The sequence below is a fragment of the Mesocricetus auratus genome, unplaced genomic scaffold, assembly GCF_017639785.1.
Source record: "Mesocricetus auratus isolate SY011 unplaced genomic scaffold, BCM_Maur_2.0 Super-Scaffold_100006, whole genome shotgun sequence".
Taxonomy (NCBI): Eukaryota; Metazoa; Chordata; class Mammalia; order Rodentia; family Cricetidae; genus Mesocricetus; species Mesocricetus auratus.
In genome coordinates this window covers 105,185,883-105,208,689 of record NW_024429190.1, presented here as the reverse complement: position 1 = coordinate 105,208,689, position 22,807 = coordinate 105,185,883, and the positions used below count along the sequence as shown (strand labels likewise).

Here is a 22,807-nt window from a genome sequence, read left to right as displayed (position 1 = left end):
GTTGCAGACATCTAGCTCCCTTAGATGCCTGTAAATATTGCCTTTCCCTTACCCTTCTCAGCCAAGTAAGCAAGGCCATTGTGTTCTTGGGACACCCCGCACCCCACCCCGTTCCCTTGTCTCTTCCCCCTCGGGCTTCTGGGTAGATCCTACCTGCTCCTTTGAAGACTTTCTAGGAGTCCTCTGCAGTAGCGAGGGTCTCTGCTGAGTTCCACAGCATCCCGCACGATGCTGGTTCTAGAATGGGCACACCCATCAGACTGGAGGTGCCCTAAGGTCAGGGTCCCACGCTAAGCCTGCACTCTAACATTTGAGAGTCCCAGCTCTGTGGGAGTGTGGGAAATGGTGTGTTCGTATGAACTGAAGTCACCAAAGGCGACTGAGGCTTCTTCCCCAGAGGACCAAGAAGGTTTTGACATACACAGGGCCGTTTAACATAAGTCACTAGACACTTTGGGTTTTTTGTTTTTTGTTTTTGTTTGGTTTTTGAAGATGTGGTTTCTCTATGTAACAGTTCTGACTGTCTTGGAATTCGCTCTGTAGACCAGGCTGGCCTCAAACTCACAGAGATCCGCCTGCCTCTGCCTCCCAAGTGCTGTTTACAAGGTTTTAAAATTGCATAAATAAAATACATAAATCACAGGGGTGTGGTGGTTGAATGTCTATTAAACTGAGGTGGCGGGGGCAGGCAGATTTGAGAGTTGGGTGCCATAGTAACACTATTCTGAGTGGACAAGTGAATGAGTGATTGAAAAATGTGACATGTAAGTTGTAGCTAAAGTAAGCGGCAAATATGTTTCCTTCTCGGTCACATGAGCATCCCGAAGCCATTGGCTGGACAGTGGATTCTGGATCCTTCTTAGACTGGCCGACAGGTTTTTCGATGGTGCCAAGCCCTCTGCGATGTGTGAACCCCCTTCCGGGTGCTTCTGGTCGGGTGCAGCAGATGTTTACGGTTTCCTTCCTGAGCCTGATGGTATTTCTTCCATCTTCCCCCACTGGCTAGGATGCACGCCAGAAATTCCGATCTGTCCTGGTCGAGGCCACGGTGAAACTAGACGAGCTGGTGAAGAAAATCGGCAAAGCTGTGGAGGACTCGAAGCCCTACTGGGAGGCGCGCAGGGTGGCAAGGCAGGTAAGGCGGCCCGCAGATGTCTCCTCTGCCCACGCCCCACGCCCCACCCCCCAGCCGCGAAGGCTAGAGAATCACTCGTCCTGCGTGAAATGGCTGTGGCTTTTGTACAGGGATGGCTGCCTTTGGTCAGCTTCCCCATACCCTGCCCTCGTCGGCTCCAATCCAGCGCTTGGCGCCACTGATGATAGGTGTGGGTGCTTCGTGGTTTGGCTGACGGCTCTTGAGTTGGAGAGCTGGACTCGTGGGCGTTGTAAATGTGTCCAGAGCTCGTGCTTCCCTCCTCTCCTGGGGGCTGCCTGAGAGGCCCTGGGCAGAATGACCCCCTGAGAAGAAGCGCTTCTCACTTCCCGATGACGACGATGATGTGCCCGAGTGAGTGTTCAGCGAAGAGGAGCTCTACATCCAGGGAACTTTTACCTATGGCATCAGTGAACAAACAAGTGAATGACGGGCTTGGGGAAGCCACCAGCCAGCCCAACTGCCCCCCACTCCCTAACTTAACATTTCTGCCCCCCTTCATCACTCAAATCCCTCCAGACGTGTCCCTGCTTATGGCTGGGGGAGCAGAGCGGTCTGGCTGGGCTTCATTCAAGTCACACTTGGTGGGTGGGGCCTCATCTGGCTACTGCCACACCTGAGTGGGTTTTAGAGCCTTCCTTCTTTTTTCCTTACCCCCAAATCTCCTTTGGGGCAGGGGGGATAGGAGGGAGCTGTGTTGGGAGGCACCTCATCTTTGCTGGGAAGCAGTGGATTGTGGCTGTATTTCTTCCTTCTCTCCTCTGTTGTCACTAAGCATGACGCTCAACGACCACCGGCTGGCTGCAATGGGCAGATCCAGCATGAGGCTTGAGGGAGCTGGGACTAGAGCTGAGCCTGCAAAGCCCCTCCCTGACCTCTTTCCTGCTTGCTGGGGGGAAGTGGGGGAAGGGGTTAGGGCGCCCCTTCCCTCGGCCCCCAGGGGCCTCGGTCTCTGACTGGAAGGATGTGAAGGCTGACGCAGGCTGGCAGGCAGCGCGTAAACATTTCATTCTGTGGGTGACGGGTCACCTGAGCCTGAGCCAGGGGTGGCAAATGGCCCCGTGACCTTCCTGATGGTAGGAGAGTGTCCACCTCGGCCGCTGCCAAGTGGGGTTCCTGTTTTCTTCCTCTGCCTCGTGTACCCACTCCCTTCCTTTGGATGTTCGCAACCCCTCCCCTGACTTTCCCAGCAAGAGTTGTAGCTGAGAGTCCTGCCAAGCAACACTTCCTCCAAGTATGCACCCTGGGCTTTTGCATCCCATACTTGAAATGCTGGTGGCATTGTGCTTAGGACTGAAATGGAAGGGTGTGTGGCATTGGAGTCCTGGGTGAGCTTGGGTTTCAGGGTAATTTTTTTTTCTGGAAAATTTAGAACTGACTTACTCTCTCCCTCCCCTACTTCCCCCCCCCGTCTTTGTCTCTCTCTCTGTCTCTCTCTGCCTTTTCCCTCATCAAAGGTGGCTTCACATCTCTGGAATGCCTGTTTCCCTCTCCAGCATCATAATTGAATCCCGCAGGCGCAGGGTATTCACAGGGAGAAATACCTTTCCTACAACTTGGCTTTTTCTGTAAAGAGTTTAGAAAGGCATGTAGCCACAGGACCAGCAGAAAATGTAACCTCAAAAGCGTCAGAACTCTGCATTGCCTCGTTCTCAGTGTCAAATTATTTTCCCGACAATAAATCAGGCCATCCTGTGGCCCCTGAGACCAAGTCCGAGTTGTACCAAGAGGAGCGAGACCCATGCCATCTTTTCTGAACTGGGCTGGGGGCAGGGGACTGGCTTTGATTTCTTTGGGGGCTTTGGGGCCTGGGTCCAAGCTTGTTTCCCAGGCTGCTGTGATGTGTCTGCAGTGTCTGTGAGCGTGAGGGTGAGGGCAGTGTGGCCTGTACCTCTGTTTGCTCTGCTCTGTGGCGTCTGATTGCTCCAGCAGTAGTCTTGGACCTGCCATCACTGACAGACCTACCTTTATTTATTTGCTGGGTTTTTTTTGTTTTGTTTTGTTTTGCTTTGTTTCTCTTTTTAAGTTGGTAAAACATATAGAACAAGAAAATTTCCATTTAACCATTTTTAACATTCAGTGGCATTGACATTTACTTTGTTAGGCAACCCAGGCCAACCAGAGCCTTCTCTTCTCCGGTTTACATCCTGTGGCTCTGACTAGACAGTCACTCCCCATTCCTCTGTCCACACAGACCCCCTCAACCCTTCCCTAAGAGCTTGCCCACCCTGGATGTCTCCTAAGTGTCGAGGCATCTTGAAGAATGTTAAGTATTCGTGACTGGCTCATTTCATTTGACGTACATCCCCAGTGTTCATCCCTGGTGTACCACATGTCGGCGTTCCCTTCGTGTGTTCGGTTATTGAGAACAGAGCCTTAACTATATAGAACCAAAGGACTTCAGAGAGCTCTCCCCTGCCTCCTAACCTCCCGAGTGTTGGGATTAAAGATGTGGGCCACCGTGCCTAGCTCCCTTCTTTAAAAAAATTTTTTACATTTATTTATTTTGTGTATATGGGAGTGGGGCATGGCGCCACGGCCCGCACGTGGAGCTCAGAGCGCCACTTGTAGATAGACATCCATCCCCTCCTTCTACGGTGTGGGTTCTGGGGATCAAACTTTAGGTATCCAGGCTTGGTGGCCGGGTCCTTTATTCTCTGTGCCTTCCCGCAGGCCCGCCCTCCCTTTTTAGGGTGAATTGTTATCCTGCTGCATGTATTACCTCTTCGTGTTCATCTGTCAGCGCTGGCAGTCTCGCTATTTTTAAATGGTCAGAGGAGGGCAGAGAGCCCTTTGTGGGGGCAGTGTCAGCACAAAATGACAAGGTCAGAAGCCCAGAGCTGCGCGGTTGGGTGTTTATGGGGCCACATAAGGCCGAGTTCCACATGTAACCTTCTTTCGGGGAGTCGCTAAATGAGGAGACATGGCTTTGGATAGAGGAGAGCTGCCAAAGCTTGGCCTGTGAAGCCAGACCACACGGCTTAGAGTCCCAGGTCTCTTGATGTCTGAGCCTCCCCCTTCTCATAAAAATGGGAGTGGTCTGTCAGTTAGCTTTTGCTACCAACCAAGCCATTTGCGACTTTAGTGGCTTAAAACGCTTACTTAGCTTATGGCGTTGCTAGGTGGTGGTTTTGTCAGTCTTGTGTGTGCACGGTTGGCTGCGAGTGGCTCATCTCGGATGGCCTTATTTTTGTCACACTTGTTTGCTTGTCACCTGGGGTGGCAGGGGTGACTTGTCTCTCATTCAGCAGGACAGACTGGTCCTTTCCGCGGTGTTGGGTTTCAGAGCAGAGAGAGCACGCCCTTCCTAGGTCCCTGCCTCGTTTTATGTTTGTTGGTGTCCTTCTGGTTGACTTACCCTGGTGATTGATGTAGTGTCCTGGAAGCATTTGTTAGAGAATGCATTAATTCTAGATAACCTTTCTGTCAAATATTATATATCTGTGGTGAATCTGCTACTTAAAAAAACAAATACAACAATAGCTAGAAAGCTGGCTCAGCAGTTAAGCACACTTACTGCTTTTGCTAAGGACCCCAGTGGCTCTCAGCACCAACACCTGACAGCTCACAACCCTTGTAACTCCAGCTCCGGAGGATCTGATCTCACACACACACACACACACACACACATACAGGCACGCACACACGCACACACACAGTTAAAAACAATGAAGACAAATCTTTTTCTTAAATACAACAACAATGAAACCGGGCGTTGATAGCGCACACCTTTAATCCCAGCACTCGAGTAAGTTCCAGGCCACCCTGGTCTCCAGGGCGAGTTCCAGGACAGCCTCCAAAGCAATACAGAGAAACCCTATCTCAAAAAACCTAAATAAATAAATAAATAAATAAATAAATAAAAGAAAATACAACAGTGAAAACTAAGCAAAACTAAAGTACCAAATAATCTAGGCTATAATAAGAAACAGACCTTTGCTGACTGGGAGGAGATATGTAAGGCGTGTATACCAAACGGATTCCACAGATGCAGCCGAGCTGTAGCCTCATTGTGTCCCAGCACTTACCAGAGCGAGCGCGTTGGCCAATTCCCTCTTCCTTGGGGTATTGCACCGGTTGACTCACTAACCAACTCAACGGCCAGCAGCTCTGTAACACATACCTGCGTGAAACTCAGCTAAGCACACACCTCTGTCTGCCCCGTGAAGTCTGCCACACTCCTCTGCCCACCAGCCCCAGATTCTCTCCGTCACTGCCCTCTGAGGCTTCTTTAAGTAGCAGGATCGCAAAGAGGACAGAAGACGTAAAAGACATGGTCCCCATACCGTGGAGAGAGGATGCCCGTTTTACTGTTTTACAGGAACAATGGAAGGCAGAGTCGCCCCAGCTTAGAATGTGTCTCGGATGACGTGCTGTTGTCAACTCCCTGCCTGTCTCTCGGTGACCCTGGGAACATCCCAGGCACTGATTGGGGGGGAGGCGGGGGTTACAAGGAAAGCTTAGCAAAAATAGGTTACCTTTGCAGGTGTGGAATCTGTGAGTGGCAGAGATCCGCCTGGGCTTGCTAAGTGAAGATCCAGGGGCTCAGTTGTTAAGTGTGCCGACCACCACGTGGGGAATGGCGCCTCAGCGGGATGCTACCAACCAGGAAAGCCTGGGAGAGCAGCGTGCTCTTGAGGCCTGTGGGGATGGCGGGAGAAGGGAGGTCTGAGGGAGAGAGTGGCGTGGATGTGAACGTGGCTAGGGGTGTCTGCTCAAGGGCCCCGCGCCTGGGGACTGCGGTGTAAGCTCTCAGGGGTGGAGCGTGGAGGTTTGGTAAGAGCGTGCACAAGCTGCAGACCCTCTGGGGTTCGGCAGGGGCCGGCATGCAGGACAGCACTTAGGTTGTGTGGTGTCCCTACGTGAATAGAGCGCCATTTTTCGTCTTGCTTTGAGTCAGGGTTGACTAAGCTGGTCTTCCGTGTGCTGGGAGTATGGGCGTGAACCATCACGCCCGGGTCAGCAGCACCACTAGATTAAGCTCTAATTATGTGTTAGGTATCATGCTTGCTACCATTAGCTTCCCTTTTTTAAAAAAAAGTTTATTTTTTTACTCTATGTGTGTGTTTTGCTCGTACATATGCCTGTGTACCATGTGTGTGCCTTGAGACCCTTTGAGACCACAAGAGTGTGTCAGATCTCCTGGGGCTGGAGTTTGAGGCAGTTTCTGAGCCGCCACGTGGGTGCTGGGAATTGAAGCGGGTCCTCTGGAAGAGGAGTTGACTGCTCCACCGTCTTTCCAGCTCCTCCCCCTCCTCGTTCTACAGATGATAAAACCAGTACTGGAGCCTGCAGATTGCTTCCTGGGCCTCTACCCAAACCTTTCTAGCTTGGGGGTCTCATCTGAGAGAATGGGGAGCAGGTTAATGCCAAATGCCTTAATGCGGGTCGTTGTGGTCAAGATTGTGTGATGGTCTGACTGGCCGATAGGAAGTTGTCAGAGAGCGTGCGTGCGTGCGTGCGTGCGTGCGTGCGTGCGTGCGTGTGTGTGTGTGTGTGTGTGTGTGTGTGTGTGTGTGAGATTTCTCAGAACGATATGGCGGAGGTGGCTGGATGCCCTAGTGGGAAGGTGTCTTTGAGAAGGCAGGAAATTCGGAGTGAGAGGGAGATTATGACAGGATGTGTGTGGAAAGCCAAGAGTTAGAGGCTATAGAGGTGAAGGTGCTCTTTTACATGCTTGAGGGAACTTCCTTCTGGAACAGGCTTGGGGAGGTTAAGTTTGGCCACGAGGCACCACAGACCTGAGTGCCTGCGGAGGTACCAGGCAGCTGGGCCTGCGGCGTTAAGAGCACCTACATCAGGGTGTCAGAGTGGGGATCGGCTTGCTCGTTCTCAGAGGGATAGCGGGGGGGAGTACAAAGTGGCGCCCAGACCTTGAGAGGAGAGCCGCAAGCACTGGACCCTGGTCCTGGCTGCCACCTAATGTTGGCACATTGTGGGCACTAAGGGACCGTGTTATCATGGCTGGGGACATCTGCAGGGCGCACAACAGACTGGTGCCTGCAGGTTCTTCCCTCTTCTGCGCAGGGGTGGCTAGAGGTTCCTTTTTTGTTTTGTTTGTTGCTGTTTTTTCAAGACAGGGTTTCTCTGTATTGTTTTGGAGGCTGTCCTGGAACTCGCTCTGTAGACTAGACTGGCCTCGAACTCACAGAGATCCGACTGCCTCTGCCTCCTGAGTGCCTGGATTAAGGGCCACCAACGGCCGGCCTTCTTTTGCTTTTTAATGTTTATTGGTGAGCGCGTGTCTGTTCGTGAGCATGTGTGCCGAGGCGTGTGGGTAGAGAGAGCAGAGGACAGGTCTCAGCAGTCAGTTTTCCTCTTTCCACCGTGTGGGTCCTGGGGGTTGAACTCGGATTTGTCAGGCTTGGTGGCAAGCACCTTTGTCCGCGGAATCACCCTGCTGGCAGGTATGCTAGAGGCGCTTGTTTTAGCCTGGGGCCCTCTACAGCACGCTGTCCATCTTCTGGGACTTCAGTCTGGCTTCCCGTTTTCATTTCTGCCCAGTCAGTTCTCACTGTGGGACTTGGGCGAGGAGGTCTGGCTTGATGACGTACATCCCTGTGGCCCTGGTCACATTCCTCTGGGTGGCCACAGGCCAGTTTCTGGGAACAGCGTCATCCGTGCTGCCTCTGAGGTAAGGGTGCGGTGGAGTGAGGGGCACTTGTTCCAAAGCAGAGTGATTTACAGTGCGTGGGAAGTGGAAGGTTACCTCTCCCGTGCCCAGAGTGTGTGCCCCCACCTTGCAGTCTTGGCTGGAGAGTCTGGGAAAGAGAGATTAAGATGCATGTTAGAAGCCTAGATCTTTTTTCCCTCTCCTTGTCTTTGGTTTTTTTTTTTTTTTTTTTTTTTTTTTTGGTGTTTTGAAACAAGATTTTGCTATGTGGCCCTTGGCTAGCCTGGGACTCCTTACGTAGACCAGGCTGGCCTTGAATTCATGGAAGATCTGTCTCTGCTTTAGGAAGGCTGGATTTAAAGATCTGGGTCAACATGCCCAGCTTTTCTTTTCTTTTCTTTTTCCCCTTTAGGTTTTCATTATGTAGTCCAGGATGGCCCTGAACTCCTGATCCACCTGCCTTAGCTACCCAAGCATTGGGATCACTAGAGTGTGCCACCACCATGCCCAGGAAGCCAACATTTATGTTCTTTTTTTTTTCCAAGACAGGGACACACTGTGTATGTAGCTCTAAGCTGGCCTAGAACTTGCTACATTGACCGAGCTGACCTCAAATTCTGAAATTCTCAGCGCTCCACCTGCCAAGTGGTGGTATTCAAGACGTGCAGCATCACACCTTAACGAAGCCAGCATTCGTGAATTAGGACGGCTCCGGAGATGAGTGGCAGCCTCTGCCAGGCCAGAGCCCCCAGCTCAGAGGGACTGGTCTCGGCTGCAGTGAGCTGTGCCACGCCTCCTGCTTGGCTATTGCGCTCTGCCTCAGGCATCCCGGCCCAGGGTAGAGCTAGAAATAGATATGGTATGGCCCATTTGGAGGTGTTTTCTCTGGCAGCGGCATGGACACACTTGCAATTGACCCTTCCCCGAGTGCAGGTGGCCGGAGGAATTCTGGCACAGAGGCCTGGATGTGCAAAGTCTCAGCCGGGCAGTGAGGCAGGAGGAGGAGCCCACTGCCATACTTGGGACTCTGTACCCAGCGGCCTGCTTTTCCCTGTCCCTTTGGCTTTTCTCTGGGGGCATGGCCGATTCCCAGCAAGTCCTTCTGGGAGGACAGCCCATGGGTGCACCACGCAGTACAGAGATGAGGGGGTGGGGAATGGTGTTGCTGAGTTCTCTATGCTGCCTGAGACTGCAGAGCACCTTGGATTAGTTCTGGTTAGCTGCTGTGTATTTGTATCGGCAAGATAACAGGTTGAGGGTGTACAGTCACAGGGTCCTGGTGTGTGTGTGTGTGGTCTCTCGAGCTGGCCTGGAACGTGCCATCCTCCTGCCTCTGCCTCCCGAGTGCTGAGATGACAGGCTGTCACCTGTCCTCTCCCTTGTGATTGCCCTTTTTACTAGAGTGTGACACGACAGTGCTGGTCCCCCCTCCCTCCTCTGCACCCCATGGCATTCACTGGAATGAGTGACAAGGTGATGAGTCACCCGGTTACAGAAACTCAGAATTTGGGTGTGAGGTCTCTGTAACCAGGTGGTCAATACAGACAGACCTCTTATGCCGCCAAGCAGCGTGATTGGAGCTCTAGCCAGAGGGCAGGCTCCCTCAAGAGCATTTGGTACATTTTCAGTTCCTGTTTTTTTTTTAATTTGGGGGGTGCCCCTGCTTTCCTTCTTTTTTCCCACCCCCACATGTGACTTTATATTTCCCCCTTTCCGCCGGGCGGTGGTGGCGCACGCCTTTAATCCCAGCACTCGGGAGGCAGAGGCAGGCGGATCTCTGTGAGTTCGAGGCCGGGCTGGACTGATAGCCTCCGAAACAATACAGAGAAACCCTATCTCGTAAAAACAAAACAAAAAAAAACAATATTTCCCCCTTTCCCTCCCATGAAAATCGACCCTTAAGAACCTGATGAATTAATTGGATTGGGAATTTGTAGCTCTGTAAAAACATTTTCCTAGTTGTTTAAGCCCTGGGTTTGAGAATCAGAACTGCTCCCCCCACCCTAAAGAAAACACCAAACAAAACAAAACCCAAAACCCAAAATAGCAACAATAACAAAAAGGCAGATCACATACACACACACACACACACACACACACCTGTAATCTTTAGCTTCCTGAGGACAGGAGAACGAGGTCAGGCTGTGCAATAGCATTGTTGTTGTAAAAGCACATCTCTCACCTCAAGGGAATGAGGGTTTATTCTGGAGCTAGATTTGAGTGACCAAGTCCCAGGAAACTCAGAGCTAGGTTACCCCAGGTTCTGTGTTCCCACACAGAAGCAACTTCATGGAGTTTTTAGGGTTTTTTTATTTTTATTTTTTGCTTTTGTTTTTGTTTTGTTTTTTCATTGAGACAGAGTTTCTCTGTGTAACAGCCCTGGCTGTCCTGGAACTCACTCTGTAGACTAAGCTGGTCTGGAAAACTCACAGAGATCCACTCACCTCCGCCTCCAGAGGGCTGGGATTAAAGTCATGCGCCACCACACTGGCTCATGGACTTTTATAGCAACGAAAACAAAAGGTTATGAATCAAGGCCTTTGAAAAATAGACTGGTGGGCACGTTAGAGACGCGGATACCTCAGGATGGGGTAAAGTCTGCTGTGGACCTAGATGCCATCTAATGACATCTTCGCTTTTGTCTTGGTGGAAGCTGGTGATCTGCCAAGTTAATAAATTCCAAAAGGTTTTTTTTAATCTGTTAGCATCAGGATGTTCTGATACAGACTAGGCAAGGAACCGCTGTCTGGGGGCCCACAGCTAGCCTGATTGAGATAAGAGTTGACCTCCGGACCTGCAGCATTCCAATCTCTGCTCATCACTGAGGTGTTAATCAGCCCGTGGCCCGCCCTTGGAGCCCCAGCTTCTTTCCAGGAATTCTCTGACAAGCAGTGTGTGCTCTAAACCCCTGAGCCGTCACCTCTCTGACCCTCTTGTATTTATTTTTAGGGGTTAAATCGTGCAAGCCTACAAAAGAAGGAAGTCGCATTATTGAGGTATTAGCAGGTGAAGGAGAGTTTGAGATGTTAGCCTTCCTCCTTTGGCCTTCTGGCTTGTAGAGCCATGCATACCTGTTTTGCAGGGACCCATTGCTTAGCTGGGGGTGAGCCTGGCCCAGGCACCAGTGAACCCTGTGCGGTGTGCCGGGAGACTGCCTAGCCTGGAGACTCAGCTGAAAGAACCAGAGGTTTTTCCTGCCCGGTAATCCCCACTAACAGCTGCCGGGAGCTGGTCAGCCCCAGACAGAATTCCAAAGGGCTTCGTGGGAGGCCATGGCTCTGTCTGAAGAATCTTCTGGAATTTGGTCGGGCCCCTCAGAGGCTGTTTTTTCTTCCTTTAACTTCTCCAGCCACTTCCTGGTTTCTCCCTTGGCAGCTTTCTCCTCTCTCCCTCCCTCCCTTTTATTTGTTTGTTCCTTTGTTTGGAGACATTTTCACTCTTAGCCTGTGCTGACTTAGAACTCACTATATAATAGCCCAGGCTTGAACTCACAGCAGTCCTGCAGCCTCAGCCTCCCCAGGAAGTGTGGGGACTAACTTCTCGAGCTACCACACCTGGCTTCAACTTTCTACCTCCTCCTGTTTCCTCTTCTCTTTACCTGCGTGTGTCAATGTAAAGGTAGTGGGTGTCCTGACAGTGCTTTTGCATATGTATATGATAATTGATAATATGTACATGATAGTCGATAATGCTCACTCCCCTTCTCACCGGCCCCTTTGCTCAGCTTTTATGTAGTCCTTTTTCTATTATGTCTGCTAAAAAAAAAAAAAAGAATTTAGTTAATAGTTTCATTTTGAGACAAGTCTCACTGTGTAGCCCAGGATGACTTTGAACTCTTAGTCTTCTGCTTTAGCGTGTGTGTGTGTGTGTGTGTGTGTGTGTGTGTGTGTGTGTGTGTGTGTGTGTGTTTTGAGAGCTGGACTCATGTAGCCTAGGCTGGCACAGAGTTTACTGCGTAGCCAAGAGTGACCTGAACTCCCACAGTCCTCTTGCCGGTCTTCCCTGCTGACATGCAAAACCAAGCCTGGCTTCCTCTTTTTTTAGCTTGGTTTACGCATGTGTGATAAGACGTGTGACACACCCGCCTTTCTGCCCAACGCAGCTGTCCTATGTGGTTTCAGTTTGTCAGTGCGACACCAGAGTCAGAGCCACCTGAGAGGGAAACCTTAGCTGAGGAATTGCCGGGATCAGACTGGTCTGTGGGCATTCTGTGGGGAGTGGTCGCACCCGCTGACACAGGAGGACCGGCCCCCTTGGGCGACTCCATCCCTAGCCAGGTGAATCCTGGGCTATGTAGAAAAGCTAGTTAAGTGTGAGCCTGCAGAGTGGCCAGGTAGCATCAGCATGGTCCCCACTGACTTGTGAGTTTCCTGGTCCTGCCATCCGAATCCTGCCTTGAGTTGCTACTCCAGCTCCCTTCAAAGAGGAGGCATGAGATGAAGTAAACCCATTTTCTCTCATACTGCTTTTGGTCAGAATGCTTTGTCACGGTGACAGAGAAGTGACGAAAACAGTGATGATCTCCAGTCCCACTGATGTTTCTCAACCAATGACATGTTTTTGTTCGTTGTGGATGACACACCACATTTTCTTTGCCCTCTGCAAATGGGCATCTAGGCTGATTCTATGACTGCTCTGTCACAAACAGTCCCATGATGAATGTGGGTATCCTGGGCTCTCTGTGGAACGCTGACTTAAGAGTCGCTTCGGGGTGTGCCTGGAAGTTTGGCTGGTCGCAGGGTAGGGTAATTCTGTAGTTTTTTGAGGAACCTCCATATGGATTTCCATAGTGGCCCCTTCATGATCTGTGTCTGCCTTAATTAGTTAATTACTGCCTATTGGCTCTTCACGCTTTCTGTGTAAGACTTTCCTAGGCTCTGGGAAGCTGCTTAGAGGGAGGAGCAGGGTCTCTGCCTCAATCAGGCTGTGACAAGCTGTCTAGGGAGCCTCTATGTACATCTCACGGGAGGATGGTTTCGGTGGATACCGGAAAAGCTACTGTGTGCTCATGAATTCATCCTAACCCTTTGTGGAAGCCGTGCTCTGGAGGAGCTGCTGGGCCTCCTTATTCAAAGAATGACTTTGAATGCTCCTGGGGCTCTCACAGCCTTTGAATTCTTGTTTTGTTTTGTTTTTCGAGACAGGGTTTCTCTGTGGCTTTGGAGGCTGTCCTGGAACTAGCTCTTGTAGACTAGGCTGGCCTCGAACTCACAGAGATCCGTCTGCCTCTGCCTCCTGAGTGCCGGGATTAAATTCTTAACCTGAGGTCCAGGCTAGCCCAGTGAAAGTCTGCATATAGGAAGCCTGTTTTCACACTGGCCTGGATCCTTCTCCAAGGCAGTAGGTATCTGTACTAGGCTCTCTACGTTTTTAAGTATTTCTTTTTATCACTGGGTATGTGTTCATGCATGTGTGCACGAGTAAATGGTGGGCCAGAAGACGACATTTGATCCTCTAACTGGCAGGATAGCTGCTTGTGAGCCCCTGATGTGGGTGCTAGGAACTGAACTGTAGAGAGAAGCCTTTTTCTCGTCTGCCGCTTTGGTTTTTCCCCACCAGTTGCCTGGGCTCTGCTGCGTTGTAGTTCCCAAATAACACACAAGACACTGTATTAATTATGAAGCTGTTGGCATTGCTTGTTTCTTACTGGCTAGCTCTGACTGAAGTATTTACTCCATAACTGCCAATCTAAGTATTTCTCTTACCGGACGGACATCTTACTTCTCTGGCGGGCTACATGATGACTCCCTGTGTTTCTCCTTCCCAGAGTCCTCCTGGGCTCCTAGTTCCACCTATCTTGCTTCCCTATTGGCCAACAGTGCTTTATTGACATATACACAGGACTTCCCCATCACTGAACTGAACTGAACTGGGGTCCTTTGGAAATGTCCGTCAGTACCGAGCCATCTCTCCAGCCCCAACACATCTGTTTTTCAGGATAGAAGGCAGAACAGGAAGGGCTGTTTATCCCCTTGCTTTAGAGACTGTTACATGGAGTCTCACACAGTCTGCTGCTTCCATTTATTGCTAGAGCCTGGTTTTGTTGTCACAGGAGCTGTTAGGCTTGGCTTCGAGCTTGCTAGGAAGGTTTGTTTCCTAGGGACAAAAGGGAGAAGGGATATTGGGTGGCCCCTAAAAGTCTCTTCGTATGTGCTCTATAGTTCACTGTCTTCTAAAAAGGCGCCTGGCTGGAATTGCCAACAGGTAGGCATATGTGACCCACAGATCGGGCTTGGGGCCCATCTGGACAGAGAAGCACTGTGTGTCTAATTCCTCTGCTGACTCAACATGCCACCCTTGCTGTGTGGGAGACTTCCCTTCTCTTGTCTTGTATGGGAGTCCTGTGAGGAAATCCTTGCTTCCCACACATCCGCAAGTGGATGTACTTGTGTCTTGTGGAAGTTACAGCATCCACTCAGACTTTTCTTTTACAAATATGACTTCGAGTGACTCACTTCCCCAGGGCCACATCTTAGATGCAAACCCTCATGGCTCACGTGCACTGTTGGGGTAGCCTTCCCCCTGCCTCAGCCCATCTCCCGGTGCCCCCATATCCTACGCCACCTCCCATCCCAACTCTCTTGCCAAAGTCGGTAGTGCTGGTAGCCTCACCCGGAGGAGCACTCACGGTTAATTCTTTCTGTGGTTGGATCACAGTGCCCGGCATGTGGTCAGGACATTACAGGGGTTTCCATAAGGGTTTTGCCGATGCACTTGGCACCCAAACAGGACAAAGAGACCCCCTGGAGCAAGCGAACACTGTGCAGACTTGAACTGTAGTCCTGTCTCTTCCCCGGGGACTCCACTACCTTCTACAGATTCTAGGCTCACCTTTGCTCCATGATCACTGGAGCCAGTGCTTTAAAAGCCAGTAGATGAACCGGTCACTAAACCCGATGGTCTGGGTGTGAGTCCCCAGGTGCCACGTGGTGGAAGGAGAGGACCAGCTTCCACGAGTTGTCCTTTGAACCTTCGTACCGTGCTATGGCACAGCACATTCATGCCACCCCTCTCCACACACACACACACACACACACACACACACACACACACACGCACACACGCACACACACGCATGCACACACGCATGCACGCACATACGCACGCACATAAAATAATAAATAAAATGCAATACACTTAAGAAAAGTTAGTGCTCTGACTAGTGTGTGCCGCTCAAGTCCTGTTCCCTGGGGAACCCTGACTGCTGAGCTCTTGGCTTCTGTGTCTGCTTTCAGGCCTCGGAGGCAAACGCGGGGCAGGGAGGCTTTCAAGTCCAGGCTGCCCTGGCCCTTCCTGCTGTGCTTCTCTGACTCAGGGCTGTCCTTCAGCATGCGGCTCCCCACCAGCTCAGAGTTGTCAGAGCCTGGAGTTCTCACAAGTCTTCTCCGACAGTCAAGGGGGAAATAAAAAACAAAAAGGCTGGGGCTTATGGAAATTTTAGATTTGGATTAGGGATGTCCAACTAATAAAAACCTGTGTAGCTATTACACAAATCTGAAAAAAGTCCAAGATCACACTAATGATTCCAAGCTTTCAGGTTATGGATGCTCTGCCTGTGGTCTCACGAATCCAGCCCAGCCTTGCCGGCTTAGAGGCTGGGGTGGGGTGGGAGCTTGACACTTCAGTGAGCTGATAGAGCCAAATGAGCCAGGGAAACCCTGAAAGCCAGAGCAAGCAGGCCTGGGAAGCCACGGTCCCTGGCGGGCCCAGGTTTCTAGATGCAGATTATCTGCTGTCCTGGTGGAAGAGACTCGGTGTCTCCAAGGTGTTCCCAGTATGACTGAGAAAAACAATCAGGTAGCAAAGTTATTCAAGGTACTGGTTCCCAATAATTTTGGCAATTTTTTCTGTTTCTTTAGAAGTGTGTATGAGTGTGCGTGCATGCGTACGTGTGAGAAGACAGCTTATAGAGGCCGGCACTCCTTATACTATGTGAGTCCTGGGGACCAAACTAAGGCCGTCAGACTCCAAAACAAGTATCTTTACCTTACCTACTGAGCCATCTCACTGGCTATCTCCTGCTTTTTTTTAAATTGATAAATGAATTTATTAAAAGGATTAACTTAAGCATCTGCATTGGTAGCTAAAGCCTCCTGCTCAACACTGCTTGATGCAATCTGTCTATCATTCAGAAGTCTGTGTGATCACGGAGTGGCTGTGGACTGTCAGACTTGGAACCTCTCTCCTCAGTGTTTTTCTTGTAGTGATTTCTTTTTCTTTTCTTTTCTTTTTTTTTTTTTTTTGAGGACTGAGTTAACTTGGTAAGCCAGGTTGGCCTCAAACTCAGAGATCTGCCTCCCAAGTGCTGGGATTAATTAAAAGTGCACGCCGCCACCACATATGGCCTCTTGTAGTGATTCTTTTTTTTTTCCATATTAAACTTGTAGTTTTATTCAGGTTTGATTTTTAACAAATGTGTCAGGGAGAGAGAGCCGCAGGAAAGGGTGAAGCCCATGGAGGCAAAGCCCTCTCAGATGCCTGAGGAGGGATCATGGCTGCTCCGCCCCCCTCTCTTCTCACCACCCCTAAAAGGGTTTGGGGAAGAGACACAGGCAGGGAAGGGGCTGGTCCCCAGTCTGTACAAGTGGTGCTTGGGGGAGAAAGACTATGGAGAACAGGGGACCAGGCCAGGGATAAATGGGATGAAGGGCACAAGACCATTTGCCAGAATCCACAGCTTCCTGATTCCAAATTGAATTAAAAAGAAAAAGGGGGAGGTGAAGGACCTAAACCACAAGCAATACCCAACTCCCTTTTCCACCAGGACTGAGAGGGAAGAGGAGGCAGGTAGCTTCACCAAGGCCATGGCTCCCTCACTCCTGGCCAAGGGAGCCAGGTGAAGGGCAGGGTCTCCCCGACAGTTTGAGAAGGGGTGAGGAAAACCAAAAATAAGTCAAGTAAATTGTATAGGAGTCCAGCCAAGGGCCCAGCCAGAGTGGAACCCAGCTGGGGGAGGGGCCTCTGTAGGCTCAAGGATCACTGCTGCCACCACCGCCACCCTGGTTATTTTACCATGGCCTTGATTGCAACAGCTGCCTCCTCTGTCACGGCAGACAGCACCGTGACCAGGATCTCTTCTGCTCAATCTCCTTGCCAAGGTCTCCCTCAGGCAGACGAAGGTCCTCTCGTTCCTCCCCACTGTCCTGGAGCAGGGATATGTACCCATCCTGGATGCCAATCAGCTGGAAGTCACTCCTTTTGATGTTGGGGACATCCGTATTATGAGTTGACGGGCAGATATCTTCATATTTCTTCCCAGCAAAAATGTCAATACCAATCAGGTGGACCTTGGCATGGCCGTGCTTGCCAGTCTTGGAAGTCCGACATCTCGACGATCTTACATGGCCGGCTTTTGAGCACCACAAAACCATTCTTACGTAATGCTGAGCATTGCATTGGGAAGGTGGCTGAGGCCCCTATATCTCCTGTCTCGAAGTCCAAATCATCTGCCATTTTAAGAGGCTTCGATTCCAACTCTCGAGAACAAACTGACTCGACCCTGTCAGCTTGCTGCAAGCCCAACCGCTGCCTCCGAACCCGCTGCTGCTGCTGCCGCCACCGCTGCTGCCACCCTCTCTTTGTAATGATTCTTAAGGTCTTGGTGAATGCAAGCTAGCCCCTTCATTTTCTGAGGACCGTTTCCTTTATGCCTCTGGGCAAACCAGCACCTGCTTTTCTCCAGACTTCGCTGTGCACCCGGTAAGGACCACTGGATTCCACAGGTGTCTTTCTGTGACTTGAAAAGCCATCACTGAGATGTGGCTTCCTGACCAAGAGCGAACAGTGGTGAGACAGGATGGCTGAGAGCCCTCCTGCATCCTCAGCCACACCCCAGAAGATGCTGGGTGCTTTTCAAAGTTGCTTTCACACACGCCTACCATACGGCAAAACACACACAGAATCCTGGACCTGCGAGTTCCAAGATGTTAAAGTTTCCCCCAGGCCTGTGCTTCCTGAAGTCTCGTTGGGATCTGGGTTATGCAAACTGTAGCTTGGAAAAAATGAAGTGCGGTGAGGGGATGAGCTGGGGCTGGATCGTTCCCGTGGTGACTTAACGCATACCACGGGTGAATCATGCCTTCACACCGTCCTTCCTCAGACACTTCCGAGAACAAACGCACAGGGAGACACATTGATTTTATCCTGTGAGCCATAGGAGAGCAAAAGGAACCACAAGTGCTTTAAAGCAAGTGGCCACGAGGGCATTGTTCACAGTGCGGCTCCCAGCTGGATGCCTTAATTAAACAAATATTTCTTACACTCTGGCAGCCTTCTAGGTGTGGGAAGGGAAACCATAGCAGGGGGGCTGGAGGAGTCAGGAATCAAGTGACTCAGTGGTTAACGAGTGTTTCTGTGCTTCCACAGAGCTGGGCTTTGGTTCCCAGCGGCCACACTGTGCAGCTCACAGCTTCCGTAACCCATCCTGCTCCAGTAGAAATGACGTCCTCTTCTGGCTTCTCTGGACACCTGGACGTGTGGGACGGACACACACACACACACACACACACACACACACACACACACACACACACGAAAGCGGCATGACAGCCGTGCCTTCAGGAGGCTTCCGTCGTCCTAGGGGAGACTGTGCTCCTACTGTGGCTAAATGAGGGGATGGTGTGTATTGGATTTTAGCTGTAGCATCTTGACCGCAAGGCTCTTGGGCCCGGGGAACTGACTTGGGTTTCATCTTCGTTGTGTTCTATAATTTGAGTTGACTTTCGGTTTCCTCCCTCCATGTTATCCTATCACACTCTTCTTGGCTCTGTCGCGGGTCTCTCCATTGCAGAGCGTGAGTGGGTGCTCGCTGAAGTCATTCTGTATGGGATGGTGAGTCCTCCGCCTCTGCAGCCCTTGGGAGTGAAACCACAGAAGCCCCAAGCTCCAGGAGGCTGGAGCCTGGCCTGGACAGATGTCCCCCAGTCCCCACAACTCCAGCCACTCCCTCTGACTTTCTGAGCACCTTTGTCACAGAGGCGTGGGGACTGCTCATTGAGCGTGAACTTAACATTAGCGTGCTGGAGAGCTGTCTCCAGGTGGGCATAAGGAACGCACAGGGTTGACTCGGGAAAACCTGGCATGGGTCTCAGTTAGGGTCACGGTTAGTATGTGGGCTGGTGGGGTGGCACGTGCGTGCTCTGGCTTGTGACTACCCATCCCTGGACCACCACCCCCACTCTGAGTCCAGAGAGTTGGTCTCATGTCTCTTCATGTCTTTATAGTGTTAGCAGAGTTTTTCTGGCCTGAAGCAGATTTTTAAGAAGTTTGTGGTCATACCGGGCGTTGGTGGTGCATGTGTTTAATCCCAGCACTCAGGAGGCAGAGGCAGGTGGATCTCTGTGAGTTCGAGGCCAGCCTGGTCTACAGAGCGAGTTCCAGGACAGCCAGGACTATACAGAGAAACCCTGTCTCGGGGGGGGGGAGAAGTTTGTGGTCATTTATTGTCCTGGGACCAGTGGGTGACCTCTGAATAATGTGCTGTCGGGTAGATGTCTGTGCCGGTAGAACCCGATTGTGGCCTTTTTGAACGCGCTGGGGACTCGGGACAATCCCTCCTCAGTCTGAATGTGGGTTGAGAATGAGGACTATAAAGGAGATGCGGGAGGGTTTGGAGGGACCTATGGTCACCTGTGGGAGGTGCGGTGGTGCTGGCCGTACTTGTCGCTTGGGGAGCTTTTGGTCTGTAGGCTCAGAGCCCAGTTGCTGCAGCGTGATTCAGGCTGCCTTTGAAAGGCTATTGGCCGTAGGTTGGAGAGTCTAAGTTAAACAGGAGCTCGTTAAAAAAAAAAAAAAAAGGAAGAACCACACATGGTGGTGGTCGCCTATTGGTACTGGGCAGCCACTGAACTACATGAGACCATATTTCAATACCGCCACCCCCACACACCCTCGGAAAGGAAGAGCTGTTGGTGCTGATGACAGAACACCGTGTTCACTAACTACTCTTCCAATTTGTATGCGTCCTTAAGGAATTCCTGAGCAGCCAGGCGTGGTAGTACACACTCCTTTAGTCCCAGCATTGGGAAGGCAGGGGCAGGTAGGTGTCTGAACTTGAGGCAGTGAGTTCCTAAGCTCTTAGCCAGGTGTGGTGTGTACAGGGTACGGAGTGCTTATCTATAATTCCAGTACTGAGAGATTCGTGTGTGTGGTGTTGGAAACTGGGCGACTGACCGTGGGAACCTTCTGCACATGCCTTGTAAGCCGCCCAGAGACTAACGTGCTCTGGCTGGCCCTGAGCTTGTGATTCTTCCTTAACCTCCCGAGTAACCGGGACTACAGACCTGTTCACCAGGCCAGGGTTGGCCGGGAGGATCTGGAGCTGAAGTCGGTCTGGGCCACACAGTGAGGCACTGTCTACCTACCCTTCCAACCCTACGAGGCCGCCTGCCATGGCGTTGTATGAATGTGGTCTCCATGCCTGTGTGTGTGGGAGGCCTGGTGTACTTTGTGCAATGTGCCTATCTGGTGATTTCTGGCACTATCTCTCTGCCTAATAACTACCCCAACATAGCCACAGCACGGGTCCTGCCTCTCCTCCACTCGGTAAGCCGCAGAGTTCACCGCCTACTCCATATTCTTACACCTGCCATTCCCTAAGTAGGAAACACAACCCTACCCCCCCTTACCATCCTAGGGGACTCCTATTCACCCTTTAAACCCCACTTCAAATGCCCCATCTTCTGTGCATTCTTGGTTGACTACAGAATACTGGGCTGCTGTTAGTAATATTCTGTCCTTTCTTATCACTCTTAAAAAGTAATCAACCATTATCTTCCCCAGAGTAAATAGTCCTATTGATACCTACTAGGAAAGAAAAATCAGTCTTCTCTAATGGAGTGTTATCAACCACACTCAGGGCAGACCTCATGCGTAGGAGTAGTTGGCCAGCACAAAACACACTCCATGTTGTTGTCAGAGCACGTGTTTTGTTTTTGTTTTTGGTCTTGCTGTTTTTCTTTTTTCTTTTGATTCTTTTGTTGTTTCGTTTTTAAGAGAGAAAGGACATGGAGTCTGGTGAGTAGAGGTATGGTGAGGGCCTGGGAGGAATTGAGGGAGGGGACGGAAAATTTTAAGGGGAAAAAAGTTAAGAGTACTTGCTCAGCCGTGAGAACCAAAGTTTGGATCGCAACACCTACGTGACAAACCGAACCTTCTGCAAATTACTGTGACTCTAGCTGTGAGGTGTCCAGTGTCCTGTCTGGCATCCGTATGATGACAGGTACACATATACATTCACCCTCATGCCTGTCCATTGCACGCGCACACATGAACGCACAAGTCTCCTAAGCAAGGCAGCCCAAGCAGAGTGGCTCTGTGGCTGTCCCCTGACGCATGTGCCGTAGCCAGCGTCCCTGCCTTGCAGAACACTTCCTGTGGGTGTCTGAGGTAATGCTGTGCTTAGGTGCTACAAGGCTTCCTGGGTGTTACCAGAGGCCTTGGCATTCCGGTCGGAGGGCGGGTAGCCACTTGTTCAAGGTTGCAGGCCCAAGACGGTGGCCTTTGTCGGTGCCAGGAATGTACCCTGTCCTCCCCGTATCTCTGGACACAGCCTCCTGCCTCATAGTGACCCCATTGTCCCAGCCATCAATGCCAGTTCTGTGCAAGGCATTGCAGTGTGTCTTTTGTTAGCATGCTGGTGTGGGAAGGGCTGGGAACCCTGGGGAACTGGGACGCCACAGGGGGCCTGCTTGTTCATATTGGGGTGATGGTGGGAAGTGTGGGGGACCTTTCCTCACAGTTCCCAGGTCAAGAAGTCTATGCCTGCAGGGCTGGAGCGGCAGAAGGCTCCTTGGTGGAGGGGAAGGAGAGGAGGAGGTGGGGTCATAACTAATGTTTCTGGGTCTTTGACTCTAAGGACTGAGACCAAGATCTGGGGTGAGAGGGGACACTTGTTTCCAGTTCCAGCTTCCTAGTTCTGTTTTCTTTTAGAGGTTAAAGTACCTCTTTTTTTTAACTTATGACTACTACTGTTTATGATTACTATTATTACAAATGTATGGTGTGCATGTGTACACCACAGCACCGGTATGGTGGTCAGAGAACAGCTTCGGGGAGTCACTTTTATCCATGGGGATCCTAGGGATCGAACCAAGGCCATCAGGTTTGCGCTGCAGGTCTCCCCCCTTCTCTCTTCCCGCTCCTTCCCGCTCCCTCCCTCCTCCCTCCCTCCTCCCTCCCTGCTTGGTTTTCTTTTCTTTTCCTCATGCCCCTTTCTGTGATGGACCCTAGGGCCTTTTGTGCATCCCGGTCACTGAGCTACAGCCCTAGGCCACCCCAGTTCCTTATCCACAGCTCTGCTCCTATCAGCACCAGCTTCTTAGCTGCCGGTGAGTATGATGATGGAGTGAGCGGCCTTCCCCTAGTAGTGAGCATCTGGGCGTCCCCTCTGGTGCAAGGCAACGAACACCTCCACCGCCTTGGAGTGTTGTTGGGTGATGGGTGACTCAGTCACTCCCATGCCCTGAGTCTGCGTCTTGTTCCCCAGCGGAAGGAAGGACGGTTGTAGTCTCAGATTCATCTGTGTCCTGTTTTAGACTCTGAAGCCAGTTGCCTCTCCTGCAGACGGCAGAGTTAGCGGGCCAAGTGTGTGGGACAGGAGGCTCAGTCCCGCTGACTTGGGGAAGCTGCCGCAGCAGAGGGTGGTGTGTGGTCCCTAGGTAGAGGGTATATAGTTCCTTCTTGCGTAGCATGTGTAGGGCCCAGGAAGAGCAGTCCCTGCTGCCTGTCCCCTGTCCCATGCCCCTGCCGTATGCCTGGTCCAGGATTCCTGCCATCAGCGGTCCCATAGCAGATGGGCCTCTCTCTGCTCCAGCCCAGCAAGTGTGGGAGGGAGCCCAGTAGGACTCGTGGGCACACCCTTCTGGAGAGGGTGGGCGGGGAGAGCTTGGCATCCGTTGTGTGCCCGCAGCCCCAGGAAGCATGTGATCTGGAATGTGTTGTTCCTAGAGGCCCTGCCGCACGTGGCTGGCGTTGGTATAAGTTGCCAGTCATTGTGGTGGAGGCCTGAGGAGGAGGTTGAAATAGGCTCTCATGCTGATTCG

At 51.4% G+C, this 22,807-nt stretch overlaps 2 protein-coding genes across 2 annotated transcripts in view; one reads left to right on the top strand and one right to left on the bottom strand.

Moving 5' to 3' along the window:
• Window positions 1–22,807, top strand: part of Sh3bp5 (SH3 domain binding protein 5) — a 67,856-nt gene that overhangs the window by 25,026 nt on the left and 20,023 nt on the right. The window contains exon 3 of the mRNA XM_005085228.4: window positions 1,007–1,135. Coding sequence (XP_005085285.1) covers window positions 1,007–1,135 — 129 coding nt within the window. The remainder of the gene's footprint in view (window positions 1–1,006; window positions 1,136–22,807) is intronic.
• Eif5al1 (eukaryotic translation initiation factor 5A like 1) lies at window positions 16,138–17,343 on the bottom strand. The gene is given in 3 exon segments (XM_021236031.2): window positions 16,138–16,846; window positions 16,849–17,086; window positions 17,088–17,343. Coding segments are annotated over 3 exon segments (447 nt in total). The 5' UTR covers window positions 17,220–17,343; the 3' UTR covers window positions 16,138–16,769.